This window comes from Dama dama, chromosome 29, assembly GCF_033118175.1.
Source record: "Dama dama isolate Ldn47 chromosome 29, ASM3311817v1, whole genome shotgun sequence".
Classification (NCBI taxonomy): domain Eukaryota; kingdom Metazoa; phylum Chordata; class Mammalia; order Artiodactyla; family Cervidae; genus Dama; species Dama dama.
In genome coordinates, this window is record NC_083709.1 from 15,168,754 (window position 1) to 15,181,460 (window position 12,707).

The 12,707-nt window shown below is 48.7% G+C and overlaps 2 protein-coding genes across 10 annotated transcripts in view; one reads left to right on the plus strand and one right to left on the minus strand.

Moving 5' to 3' along the window:
• The window catches only part of LOC133048510 (uncharacterized), a 145,425-nt gene extending 143,747 nt beyond the window's left edge, over positions 1 to 1,678 (minus strand). For 5 of the 8 annotated variants that reach the window (XR_009691055.1, XR_009691050.1, XR_009691052.1 and 2 more), the window contains exon 1: positions 1,544 to 1,678. Coding sequence is in view for 2 of the 8 variants with exons in the window: in XM_061132207.1 (XP_060988190.1) it covers positions 1,544 to 1,624 (81 nt within the window). In the remaining 6 variants the exon portion in view is untranslated. The remainder of the gene's footprint in view (positions 1 to 1,543) is intronic. The other 3 variants (XR_009691051.1, XM_061132207.1, XM_061132208.1) reach the window with 1 other exon arrangement.
• GALNT7 (polypeptide N-acetylgalactosaminyltransferase 7) overlaps positions 691 to 12,707 on the plus strand; it is a 131,541-nt gene continuing 119,524 nt past the window's right edge. Inside the window, exon 1 of one of the 2 annotated variants that reach the window (XM_061132205.1) lies at positions 691 to 887. In XM_061132205.1, coding sequence (XP_060988188.1) covers positions 762 to 887 — 126 coding nt within the window. In that variant the 5' untranslated portion in view covers positions 691 to 761. The remainder of the gene's footprint in view (positions 888 to 12,707) is intronic. The other variant, XM_061132204.1, reaches the window with a different exon arrangement.

Below are 12,707 nucleotides of genomic sequence, written 5' to 3' on the forward strand. Positions count from 1 at the left end.
CAAATCCTCGGTCCTGGGGATACATGAAACTGAGCCCTTGAACAAGGTATTGCTGATTTCACACCAGGTTGGCTTTCTTCTAATTAGCTCCAGACAGGGCGACGACGTACTACACGTCCGCTTTCCAAGAGGGCTTCTGCGGTCCGGTGATATTTGCACATCACACCGGGCCTGGCGGTTACAAATCCACCTCCTTAAGGGGCCGTGTGAAGAAGCGAGAACGATCAATAAGAAAAAAAAAAAATCTTCCAGGCTATAAATCAGCCACGTGGAGCTGCGGCAGCGGGTGCAGCCCCGACTTCCCGGTTCCATTCCTGCCGGCCCCGCGGCGGGGGCTGGGGGCACGCGGCGGGGGGCGGCGGGGACGGGCGTTAAGGCCCGAGTTACGGCCCCAGTGGACAATAAAAGTTGGGAGACCCGGGCAGCTTTTAAGTGCCGAGCGGTTGGGGCCGAGGCTGAGGACAGCCCTGGGGAAGAGTGTAAGTTAGTCAGCCGCGAGGTAGCCGGACCTGGAGGGGTCGAGCGGACAGCGGCGGAGCGGGGACTGCAGACCCGGCGGCGGGGAGGGAGGGAGCGAGGGGAGGGGCGGCCCGTCCGGCGAGGGGAGTTCCGGATCGGCGGCGGGGAGGGCGGCCGCCGGGCGGCGGGGGCGGGCGGAGGCGGCGAGCGCCGAGGGGGAAGGAAGGGGGGAGGGGAGGGGAGGGGAGAGCGGCGGCGGCGGCGGCTGCGCCGGGCTGTGCGCCTCTCGCCGCCGGAGGAAGATGAGGCTGAAGATCGGGCTCCTCTTGCGCAGTTTGCTGGTGGTGGGCAGCTTCCTGGGGCTGGTGGTCCTCTGGTCCTCCTTGTCCCCGCGGCCGGACGAGCCGAGCCCGCTGAGCAGGATGAGGGTGAGTGACCCGCCCGCCCCCCTCCGGCGGCGGCGACCGGCAACTTGTTTTGTTCGCGCGCTTGGCGGGAGCGGGGGCGGTGGGTCGCGCGCGGGCTCCGCAGGTGGCGCGGAGGGTGGGGGGCCCCCGAGCCCGGCCCCCGCCTCCCCGCCTCCCCGCCCCACGCTGCGGCGGAGGCTCGGCGGCCGCCCTCCGCGCGGGGACCGCGGGCGGGAGCGGAGGAGGGCCGGGCCGGGACCGCCGCCGCGGCGGCCGGGGACGCGGGGCTGGTCCGGGCTGCGGCCTGTGGCGCGTGCAGGCCTGATGGAGGCGAGGGGGCCGCGGCCGCCGCCACCGCCCGGTGCGGACCAGGCCCCGGGGTCCGGCAGCCGCCGCCCCCGCGCGTCTCGGGCGCCCCCCGGCTGCTCGGCCCTCGGCGCCCCCACCGTCCGCCGGGCTGGGAGCGCGCGGCCCCGCCCCCGGCCCCGAGAAGAGCGCCGCCCCCTAGGCTCCGGCGCCGAGCGCGGCGAGGAGCCGCCGAGGCCTCGCCCGGGACCGGCCTCCCTCGCCCACTCCCGGGCCCCCCAGTCCCGGAGCCCCTCCCCCGGCCGCCCCGTCGGGCCGGAACACCCCTTTCCCCGCCCCTCCCCAGGCTGCGGCCGAGCGCCCAAACTAACTTGAGCCGTCGCCGCCCGCGACGAGGGGCTCCTCCGGACGCGCTGTCCGCCGCCCGACGCTCCCCAGCGGTGGGGCTCCATCGGCGCCCCGGGACGTAGGTGACCGCTGACCGACCGCGCCGCCCGTTTCGGCCGCGCCCCTCCTTCCCGGGGGCGGGGGGCGACCAGGCCGCGGCGGGGCGGGGCGGGGCGGGGCGGGGCGGGGGACCGAGGGTGGGGTGGGAGACATGCCGCTTCCAGCGCCTTCTGCAAACAGCATCTGCATTGCATCCAAGGGGTCCCCTTTATTAACTTTCCTTCTGGAAAGTTAGCGTCTGGAAGTTCTGTGACAAGGCAACCTTTCAACACTAAGAATCGTAGGAAGAGATTTCCTTATCAGTTCCTGCCCCTGTGATGGGGTTAGATTTACCCTTGAGATGTACTCTGAAGTTATAGCGTCTATTTGAAGACTTAATGGCACTGGGATCTCTGTAACGTCTTGGAGGGGTCGGGGGTTTCCCTTAAAGTCATTTAAATTAAGGATAATAAAAAGTACCCAGTTTTCCTTTTGAATGTGTGGTTTTAAACCCCTCAGCTCTCGTGGAGTGATGGTGACCTTTTTATGATTCTGCTTTCAAAATGACTTACCAAGGACGACGGAATACTGCAATTGTTTGAAAGTATTTCTGATCACACATGGCCTTTTACAGAGCTAGAGACGTTTAAACGCCATTTCCTGGGGGAGAAACTGAGGAAAGAGTGACAGAATTAGCCATATTCAGAATGTCCTGCAGTTCAGATGACAAAATCTTCCAAAGGAGTGATGGAGTGTCAGCCCCAAGGTCCTGAAATACTGAAATGTTTTTATTACTGCTAATACAGGGACTGGGCCACGAGCTCATTTAATAGCTATAGAAGGTGGTTATAACTTAATTTTTGGTCCAGTTTATTGAATATTAGTTTATCAGTGGATCCAGTATAATTTCTGCCATTTGCCAAAGACCAAAGCTAGCTTTTCAAGACTTTCAAACAATTAACATTAAGAAGATTGCTTTATGTATCTGAAGAGCCAAACGTCTTTATTAAGTTTGCAGGTAAATATTAACTAAGCAGTTGAAGATAACAGCCAATAAGTCATAACAGCGCAAATAATGTACTACTGCTCCCTTTTAATCAAAACTAAGCTAAGAGCTTCTGAGATGCAGCTATCCAAGGACATCTTGCTTAGGGAAGACTCCTGAGTTTCCCTTCCCCCATCTGGTCTTTTACTTTATGATTGCACATACTCCACCCATGGTGAAACATCTGCCTCTCCTTAATGCTGGTCCATTTATGGGACTTTCTGGATTCAGATAAATGACCTGAGATAGTCTGGAATAATCTCATTTACCAAATACAAATTCTGCCTCTACTCTAGCAAGCTGGTCCTGGCGGGTTCACCCCGTGTAGCTTCCTGCCTTAATCTTTCAGTGTTCCAGGCACAAAAGTCTGCTGCAGCAGACTGGTGCTTTTTCCCTGGACTACTTCCTCCTTTAGATCTGCCCAGCAAAACAGGTCACTTATGGTCAAGACAACAGAAACACATTCCTTTTCACTTTCTCATCTCTGGGCCTCTCGCTGTTTCTCTGATGTGAATGATGTGAAAGGTGATCTTACCATTCAAATCATACTCTGTTGGATAAGTTTTCATCTATTCAACAAACATTTTTTAGTATCTCCTATGTTTTGGTGCTAGTTGTTAGGGAAATACTCCTTGCCCCTAAACTTTTGAATCATGTAGGCTACTGGGTCAAAAATCACATTAATCAAGACTTCACAAATCTATAAATAAAAACTGTGCCACATGCTGTGGAAAAAAAAACCCACAGCGGCTAACAAAATGGTGGTGCTTGGGCATGAAAGCCTTGTCTGAAGAAATGACCTTTGAGTTAGACTCTGAGGATCTGAAGAAGAGTCACTGTTGATCTGGGAGTGGGAGGGGGGGCAGGCCTGAGAGGGAGGAGTATGTGCAAAGATTCTGAGGTGGGAGATAGCATGGTGATCTGAGGAAGAATAAGACCAGTGGAGTTAGAACATTACTTTGGCCTCCTGATGCAGAGAGCCGACTCATTGGAAAAGACACTGATGATGGGAAAGACTGAGGACAGGAGGAGAAGTGGGCAACAGGATGAGATGGTTGGAAGCATCACCAACTCAATGGACAGGAATTTGAGCAAATTCCAGGAGATAGTGAAGGACAGAGAAGCATGAAGTGCTGCAGTTCATGGGGTCATGAAGAGTCAGGCATGACTGAGCAACAACAGTTAGGACATGAAGAGTGAGGGTGCAGAGATCAGGCCAGGGATCAGGTCTTTAGAGCAGCCATCAACTCCAAAGATGAAGCTCGTGGAAGGATTTTTACATAGAGGAGAGACACGATTAGATTTGTGCTTTGACGAGATCACTCTGGCGGTATTGGTTTTGAGCAGGAGCAGATGGGAATTCCTGTTGGAGGTTATAATAGCCCTGGTGGGATGTGATGTTGATGGAATTGGCAGAGTGACAGGGGGAGGGGAGAAAAATCAGTTAATTCAAGAGCTATTCAATGGAGGTGCAGAGGCACCAGGACTAGGTGTTTGCACAAGGGAGTGAAGGAGAAGGAAGGTGACCAGAGGCACCTAATAAGTGATAGGAAAGTGACAGGTTGTTTATTACATGGAAGGTTCTGAAGACCAAAATCCATAAATTCTAATGTTACATTTTGCAGTTCTAATGTGAAGACTTATCTTTTTAGGCTTTGTTCTCAGAATATTTTAAGGTCAGCTTGTACAACAGCCATCTGTTTAGCACTTCCAAAGTGTAGACAGTTCCTTTAATTAAATAAATTACAGTATCTCCTAGACCATTTCTCCAAGGTTCCAGCACTGAGTGTTTAACATTGAATCATTAGCCTCCAAAAATAAAGGTCTAAAATGGAGATGTTGAAAGATCGTCTGTGCTTCTCCTATAACAAATTCAGTGCTGGTGAGAAGCTGCATGTGAGCCGGTGATTCTCAGTATGTGCTAATGTTGCTTGAGTCAAACTATTAATGCCATTTAGATTCAGGGCGCGCAGAGTAGGACTCATTCAAGACCTGTTGCTAGATGGAGAGGTTTTATGTGATAAGCTGAGACCAGTGGAAAGGAGCCTTGGTTAATGAGGCTGTGATTGAACTGACTACCCAGTTGGTCAGGTTCTACCCTAGCAAAGCCTTTTATCTCAGCTGTGATCGGCTGCAACCAGAAAAACTGCCTTTGACCATGATATTTTATCTCAAACAAAAGCTCATTTATTAGGGATGGAGCTGTCACTTAGCAGAAGTATAGTGTCAGAAGAGGTCACTGTTGTTTCAGTTGCCCAAGTGAAATGCCCCAGGACTGGCTTTTGTTCTCTGTTTTGCTGTCCTCTCCCATTCCTGCAGTGAAAAACTCCCATGTTACCAAGTCTAAGAAATTTGGGTTCTACAGTCTTCCTGAAATTAATGCAGTTTTACGTACACATGCATTCTCCTGGGTTGAGACTCTGAAGCTGTCACATTTCTTAAAGGTGCCTGTGAAGCACTGAGTCTTTGAGAGGCAGGATTCATGTTTTCTGCTGGTGGAATTTCTCCCTCCCCCTCCACAGTGCTGCAGCATTCATCCATGTCTCTCCCCTGCAGGGCTGGGCGCCCTGGAAATGCAGACATCCCTAAGAATTTCTGTGTCTGTCGATTCGGTGGAAGTGTTTTCCATCTGGTGGTAGAAGGTCAGACATCAGTCCTGTTAGAGCCATGGTTGGGCTTAGCAAACACTCGGTGGGTATTTGACACATCTGTTGAGGGAGTGACTGCCATTCTCTCCCAGTTCTCACAGAACTCTGTCCGTGCTATTAATACACATTCTACTTCCTCACCTTCCCTCTTCCACTGTACAGACCCTGACTATAAAAGCATTCCTCTCACAGCCTCAGGCTGTGTCCATTCAGCTCTAGAAATTTCACATTTTTGATAGCACTACTTTTCTTCCTCTCTCAGATTGTACATTCATTCTTCAGGGATGAATACCCGAAATACAATTCTAATTTCTGGGACACACCCCCACCCCCTGCTCCAGACCCCACTGAGAGCACCAAGAGGGCCTCAAGGAAAAGCCCCTGCTCTAAAGGGATCACATCCTAGTTGAGGAAGAGACTTGAGCACCCACATGGCCTTGGTTCCTTCCCCTCCTTACTCTGGTGTCTGTGTAAGGACACCTCACTCTGGGAGCAGTCACAGGTTGTCTCCTTAGCAGGTGGAGAAGGCTTAGAACAGCCATTCAGGGAGTGCACAATTACTAGTAAAAGCGTGGAAACAGAATTTGGGAAACTATTTTGTGATGGGACGAGCTGCATGAAAAGGGAGATGAGGTACCGGCTTCAGTTTGGTTCTGGTAAAGACTGCATTAGGTCAGTTAATAGTAAATTAGAGATGAGAAAGAGAAAGTAATGCATATGAATGAACATCAGAATTCTGAGCTTGGGCCATTTGTAAACATTATTTGTAATTTCCAACTTGAGTTATTAAAAAAAAAAGCTTGGTCAGCAAGATTTGAACAGCTCTGGAACATTGGAACCAGGTTGTGATTATTCAGCTTCAATCTCAATTGTTGGCTTTGTTCATATTTTGGATTCTAATTTTCATCCCTGTAGAACAAATGCACAGTCTGACAGAAGAAGAAAAGTAGTGAAATCAAGAATTTAAAATTTCGATAGAGCAGAATAGACACCACCTGAGGCTATGAAAAGAATGGTTCTTTTTTTTTTTTTTTGGTCGCATCAGGTCTTAATTGCAGTATGTGGGATCTAGTTCCCTGAGCAAGGATGGAACCCTGGTCCCCTGCATTGGGAGCTTGAAGTCTTAGCCACTGGACCACCAGGGAATCTCAGGAATGTTTTTCTGTTTGGGTTCTGTAAGGTGGAAGAGGGAAGGGTGAAAGGGTAGAAGGTGTATTAACAACATGGAGCTGGGAGAGTCTTTGCCGTGTAAACATGGCAGTCACTCCCTCAGTAGACGTATCACATCAGTGCCACGCGTCGCTCCAGGCCTCAGAGACTCGGTGCCGTGGAGGAGGTGGAAAGCTTTTGACAGAGTAAAGATGTTACTCAGGTCTTGACCCAGTGACCACACAGAAGGTATTTGTCTGTTAAAACAGCAGTTTTCTTTTCATTCATGAATCAGGCCTTTTTACCATACCTCCCAACCTCCAGCCTTCCATCTGCTCTCAATAGTGAATGGAGGACCCCCCCGGGGCACCTGGCTGGGCGCTGGAGACGTAGGGGTGTCCTGGACACAGGCTCCGTCCCCTCTTGCACCCCCAGGGGGGTGTCACCCCCACCCAGAGGTCCCACCACAGCTGCAGGAGGTGCATGCTCGGAGGCCAGAGCCTGGCGTTCGGCTCCACCTGGAGCAGGGTGGGGTTCACACGGGGAAGAGCGTTCTGGATGAGACCAAATGGAGGCTGGTTTTACTCACGACAAGTGGTGGAACCTAAGACTGGAAGAGTACGTCTGGGCCGCGTTCTGAAGGCGCTGAATGGGAGGCTAAGGAACCGGGTTGGGTGTTACTGATGGGGCAGGAAGAGCAGCGTTTTGGAAGCCTCCAAGGTGGAGCTGGGGAGTGGTGACATTCCGCTGCTGATTCCCTGATTAGATGCAAACCCTTGTTGTCTCCTCACTGGTCAGTGGTGATTCTCTCAAGCAGTAAAATGCATGGTGATAACAGATAACACAGTCAGTCCTATGTGAGGTTAATTGTAGTAATAACCCTCTAGTGCAGCCTCATGTAATCCTCACTGTAGAAGGGAGGCCCCTGAGTTCCAGAGGCATGAATTCCGCCCAAGGTCATGTACACAGTCATTCTCAGGCTTCCCGACCAGCTGTGCCCTCTAACCCCTTTCCTTCCCCTCTCCCCCGCCCCCGATTGTAACAACACAGATGAGCTCCCGTGGACTGTGCTGGAGGGGGCCACAGAGATAGTGGAGCACTCGTTTCAGACAGAGAGAAGCATGTGAGGTGATGCTGGCTGAGGCAGGGAGGAGAAGGCTGAGGTGATGGGGGCTGAGGCCTGGCTGCAGCTCTCTGGACAGAACCTGGCTGGCCCAGGGGACAGGCAGGGTCACCCTGAGGGTGGGAGAGGCCAGAATGCATGAGAAGTGGAGAGAAGGCCTGCGTGGTGGTGCCCGCGCGTCTGGAGGGCGGGCAGCGCTTGATAAGATGCCAGGTGTCTTCAGGGATGCTCTGGGTCAGGTGATGGATTATGTGGTCACGTGCTACGCGTGGTCCTAGATCGTCAAGTTTGTGGGCCGGATGCACAAGTAACAGTAGCAGAGGGTGAAAGGAGGGTTCCAGTAGCTACTGGGTCCCAGGTCTCAGGGAAGCAGCATCCAGCCTGGGGCGGAGCGGCGTGCGGTCAGACAGCTGGTCCCTGGGAGGGAGGATTGGAGGTCGAGTGCACGGGGACAGGGAATGGGCGTGCAGAAGCAGAAAAGATCTCTGCAGACCCTGGGGACAGGTGGCTGGAAGAGAACCTGGAGAGAGAAACAGAACCTGAGCCTGAAACACTGAATACTCTGAACGTTCCGAGCTAGCTCCACAGGGTGGTCTGGAACAGTGCCGAGGCCGGATTTCAGGGAGGAGAGAACTATCTCCGTGGCTCCTGCCAAACCCTAAACAGGAGGGGGCCAGGAAAACGAGAGCGTGGGGAGGAAGGTGATGATGATAGAATTACCAGTGTGGCTGGTGGGAGCAGGAGCTGCGCTCGCTGGACGAGGTGGTGGGGATTCGATGTTTGTTCCTCCGAAGGAACAAACCGTTTGAAGCGGCAGTTCTCAACCTTGAGCAGGCATCAGAATTGCCCATAGGGTGTGTTAGAACCCGGGTCATCTGGCCTCCTGCCCAGACTTTCTGAATCAGGAAGTCCGGGGTGGGGCGGAGAATTTGCGATGGTAGCTAGTTCTCAGGTGAAGCTGCTAGTCTAGGGACTGGATTTTTGAGAGTCTTTGCAAAGACTGCAAAGTGGTGGTTCAGAGGATGAGTAGAGCTGGGGGCTGTAAGATAAAACATTGTGCGTTTTGGGCTTAAAGTGATTCCAGGTCAGTGGAGTTGGGGTGTCTGCAGGTTAGACGGAGCCCAGAGTGGGAATCAGTGCTATAGACAGAAGTAGGATGACTTGGAGAGTGTTTCTTGACCAGAACTGCTGAGAGCAAAGGATGCAAGAGAAGCGCAGCTGCAGGAGACCCTGGGGCCTGCACTGATGGCTGGCCCCGGGGGTGGAGGAGGGCCTGTGGAGCATCCAGTTCACTTGAACCCCAGGTACCCTGGCTCAGGAGAAACATTCAAGCAGGGAACACGCACCTTCCCAGGGGAAAACGACAGATCCAGTCAGAGAGGAGGGTTTTACTCAAGAAGTGTGACTCCCGAAGAGGGACTGCCCACAAATGACGTGGTTTGGTTGGTTTGTCACAAAGTCCTGTCCAACTCTTCGCAACCCCAAGGACTATAGTATGCCAGGCAAGAATACTGTCCATGGAGTTCTCCAGGGCACAGTGCTGGACTGGTTGCCATTTCCTTCTCCTGGGGATCTTCCCAATCCAGGGACCGAACCTGTGCCTCCTGCGCTGGCAGGCAGGTTCTCTCCTGTCCGAGCCACCTGGGAAGAGGCAGCCATCTCTCTCTTCTGCCTTAATTAGGTGCCTCTCCACATCCCACCCCCCGACCCATGTGTAGACATAGGCACATATGTACATATATGTTAAGCTGAACCACATCCATGTAACTTTGATAATACATACTGTGTATACTATATACATTATATTAAAATAGGATGATAATACATATTAGGCATTTTGAGCAGTCTTTTAATCTGAAACCCAGTAACTTGTAAAACAGTGGCTGGAACAACATTTTACTATTTGGAATTGGGAAGGAAAGGAATTTTATATTGAGGCTATTAGGAAATTTTAGTTTTTAATAATACATTAATTTGGCTGATGTGTAACCAAAGGAAGAAACAATATCAAAACTGTGTGCTCAGCGTTTCAGTAGTGCTAGTTTTATGAAATGAGGTCTACAGTTTAATTCTGGTTCAGTCCCGTGATCCCTAAAGCAGTAGTACGACACGCTGAACTGCAATTACCCAAGACTTCCTTCAGTCTTTTCTGGAGAGAGGAGGACTAACTTGCAGTTGCTTCATTTGCCAAGATCCTGAATATTTCAAAATGAGAAACATTCTCATTTCTGCACCATTATAAATTCCCTCCTGGGCTCCCTGGCCTTCGGAGAGTTTTAAAGAGTGGCTCCTGAGAAGCATTTAAACGCACCAGTAGGGAGGCCTGTTCCAGCTCACCGAGTATAAGAACCGCTACACAGAAACTTGAGGAAAAAATTAACTTTGCATTATCTAATTAGGTTTGTAGAATTGCCGCAGAACAGCCCGGTCTCCCAAATCTAGAAGGTACAATTAGCTGCAGCATTATATCAATACCAACGAGCCTGCTAAGAGGCTTCCAAGCCAAGCAGTCGGAATATGTTATTACCAAGGATATTTTAAACTGGATGAATTAAAATTAAATCACATACTGTTGGGAGCCGTTCTGCATGAGAGTAGTATAGCAGAGATGACCTCATCTCTCTTTTTTTTAAATCTTTTATTGGGTCCCTGGGTTTAAGAATACATTTGGTCCTTTGGAGGGATGTTACTCTGCTCAATAGTAAACTGCGCGTTCAGTGATTATCCAGCTTACACATCGTTTCTGCATTTGTAGTTCTTGTCTTTATAAATACGATTCAGTGCGACCCTATGGACTGTAACCCACCAGGCTTCTCTGTCCCTGAGGTTCTCTAGGCAAGAATACTGGAGTGGGTTGCTGTTCCCTTCTTCAGGGAATCTTCCCAACAGAGGGATCAAACCCAGGCCTCCTGCATTGCAGTCAGGTTCTTTACTGACTGAGCCACCAGGGAAGTGCATAAAATGTTTTATAAGGTGGTTTAGGATTGAAATATTCACCAGTAATGTTTACTCTTTATTGAAAGAGTTGGTACTTAAAGAGTAAGTATGTCTTAACCATTAACTGAGAAATTGCCAAAACTTTTTTTGTCACTCTTATGAGAAGGGGGGTGTGCCAACATATTTATTTATGAGACTGTCTGTCATTATCCTTTGACTCTTGATTTTTCCCTTTTGATGAAAACACTAGAAGAAGGAAAGGAAAAAGAAAACCCTATGATAAAATGCTCTCTGGAGTGTAAGCGAGGTTTGCAAGTAGCTTCACAGTGATGGGAATGCCTCACTCCACCAGCAAGAACCCTGCCTTTCAAACCAACCCACTGAGTCCAGCCACTGAAGTGAAATTGCAGTCTTGGGTTTTCAGTGCAGGATAGAAGACACTTCTGAACAGTTATACAGAGTTTTAAGAATTGCACTTGTTGAGAAGTGATGTCATAACACCAGTGGAATATCTCTATGTTTTTGGGAGAAGTTTCTTTGATAAATTCTTTAGAAAGGCTAAACAGAAAAAAATATAGAATAAGGTACAATAGTATGTTAACAGAGTCCCTATTTGATGTGCTCTAGAGGTTCTTTATTCATCAGCATTTACTATTGCACTTCAAATAATTTTATTCTGCTGAATTTAAAGGAAATATTTCATGTGTGTGTGTGTGCACGTGCACAGTCGTGTCCAACTCTTTGCAACCCCATGGACTGTAGCCAACCAGGCTCTTCTTAATGGGATTTCCCAGACAAGAATACTGAATTGGGTTGCCATTTTCTTCTCCAGGGGATCTTCCCGACCCAGGGATCAAACCCAGGTCTCCCGCATTGGCAGGCAGGTTCTTTACCACTGAGCCACCTGGGAAGCCCAAATATTTCATATACATATTATTAACATCTCTTATTCTATAAAATAGCTCCTCTAGCCCTCCAGAGGAAACCAAAGTGATCTCTGTACTTAAGTGAGTCATGCGAGCCTCATTTTGCCAGAATATGTCAAAGGTACCTGGATAAAGATGTCCAGGTATGGAAAATTGGGAGGGAGATTCTACTGCTATTTTAGATTTATGGCTCATTAGTCACTTGTCTAAACATTTCAAAAATGACTTAAAGACCTAGTGGGGTTAAATTAATTAAGATATTTTTGTTTGCTTGATTGTTTATTGCTGCTAAGAAAAATATGCTGTGATGGAAAATGTTTGCCTAGAAAAATTTACCCTGTGATAAGTTATATTGGACTGGAGCTGTTGGTTAGTCATGGCCTTTATAGCTGAAAAATCAAAGGTCTGCTTTATACAGCCATTTGAAAACTTGTATGAGACATTTTCTACAGTTCTTGACTTATTAGATAGAGGTTTTAATTCTGCTTACTTGGGATGATTTATATCCAACCCACTTCTCCCAGTATTTCATCATGAAATTTAGTATTTTACCATAGCTTATAGACAATTTAATCATTATGCTTCTTAAAATTTAATCTGACAATTTGTCTCATAGTCTCTAATATAGCATGGTGTCTTATGTAAGTCTTAGTGTTTTTACCTTGACAATCTGTAGGATTTTACATCTTTTCTTGTAAAAGAAAGTGTTTAAAATCCCATGTTCAAAAATCTACTAACTCTTGCCAGGGTGTTTAAAATGAATTTTAAAATCCATTTGATTTTTTGGCAAATAAGCTCATTTATGGTACAGAACAAATGATGACAAAGTGCTTTTTTGGAATAATGGCATAGAAAAGACTGGAATCTCATTATACATGCAGATTTTTTAACTATGGTAGAGGGCTTAGTTTTAAATGATCACTATCAAGATTGGAAATTTTGATCATGTAAAATATATAATTAGATTTTAGTGCTTAAGCAAAGACTTGGTAGAATGGGGAAATACAGGCATGCAGTTTCATTAACTTGCTCTTCGTGATGGACTTGGGGAATTCGAAATCCAGTGTTTATAAAAGAAGTTTGCAAAAAAAAAATAAATAAAATAAAAGAAGTTTGCAAGAGAGTGTTTCCATTGTGGTGGTCAATTAAAATAAATTTGTTTACAGTCCAGGGAGCTCTTAGTGGGTGGTCAAGAGAATAATACTTTTAGCAGATAGTTTTCTAAAATTCTCTATTCCAAAAATGTGCTAATAAAAGAGAATGACTTCCAAGTACCTTGGT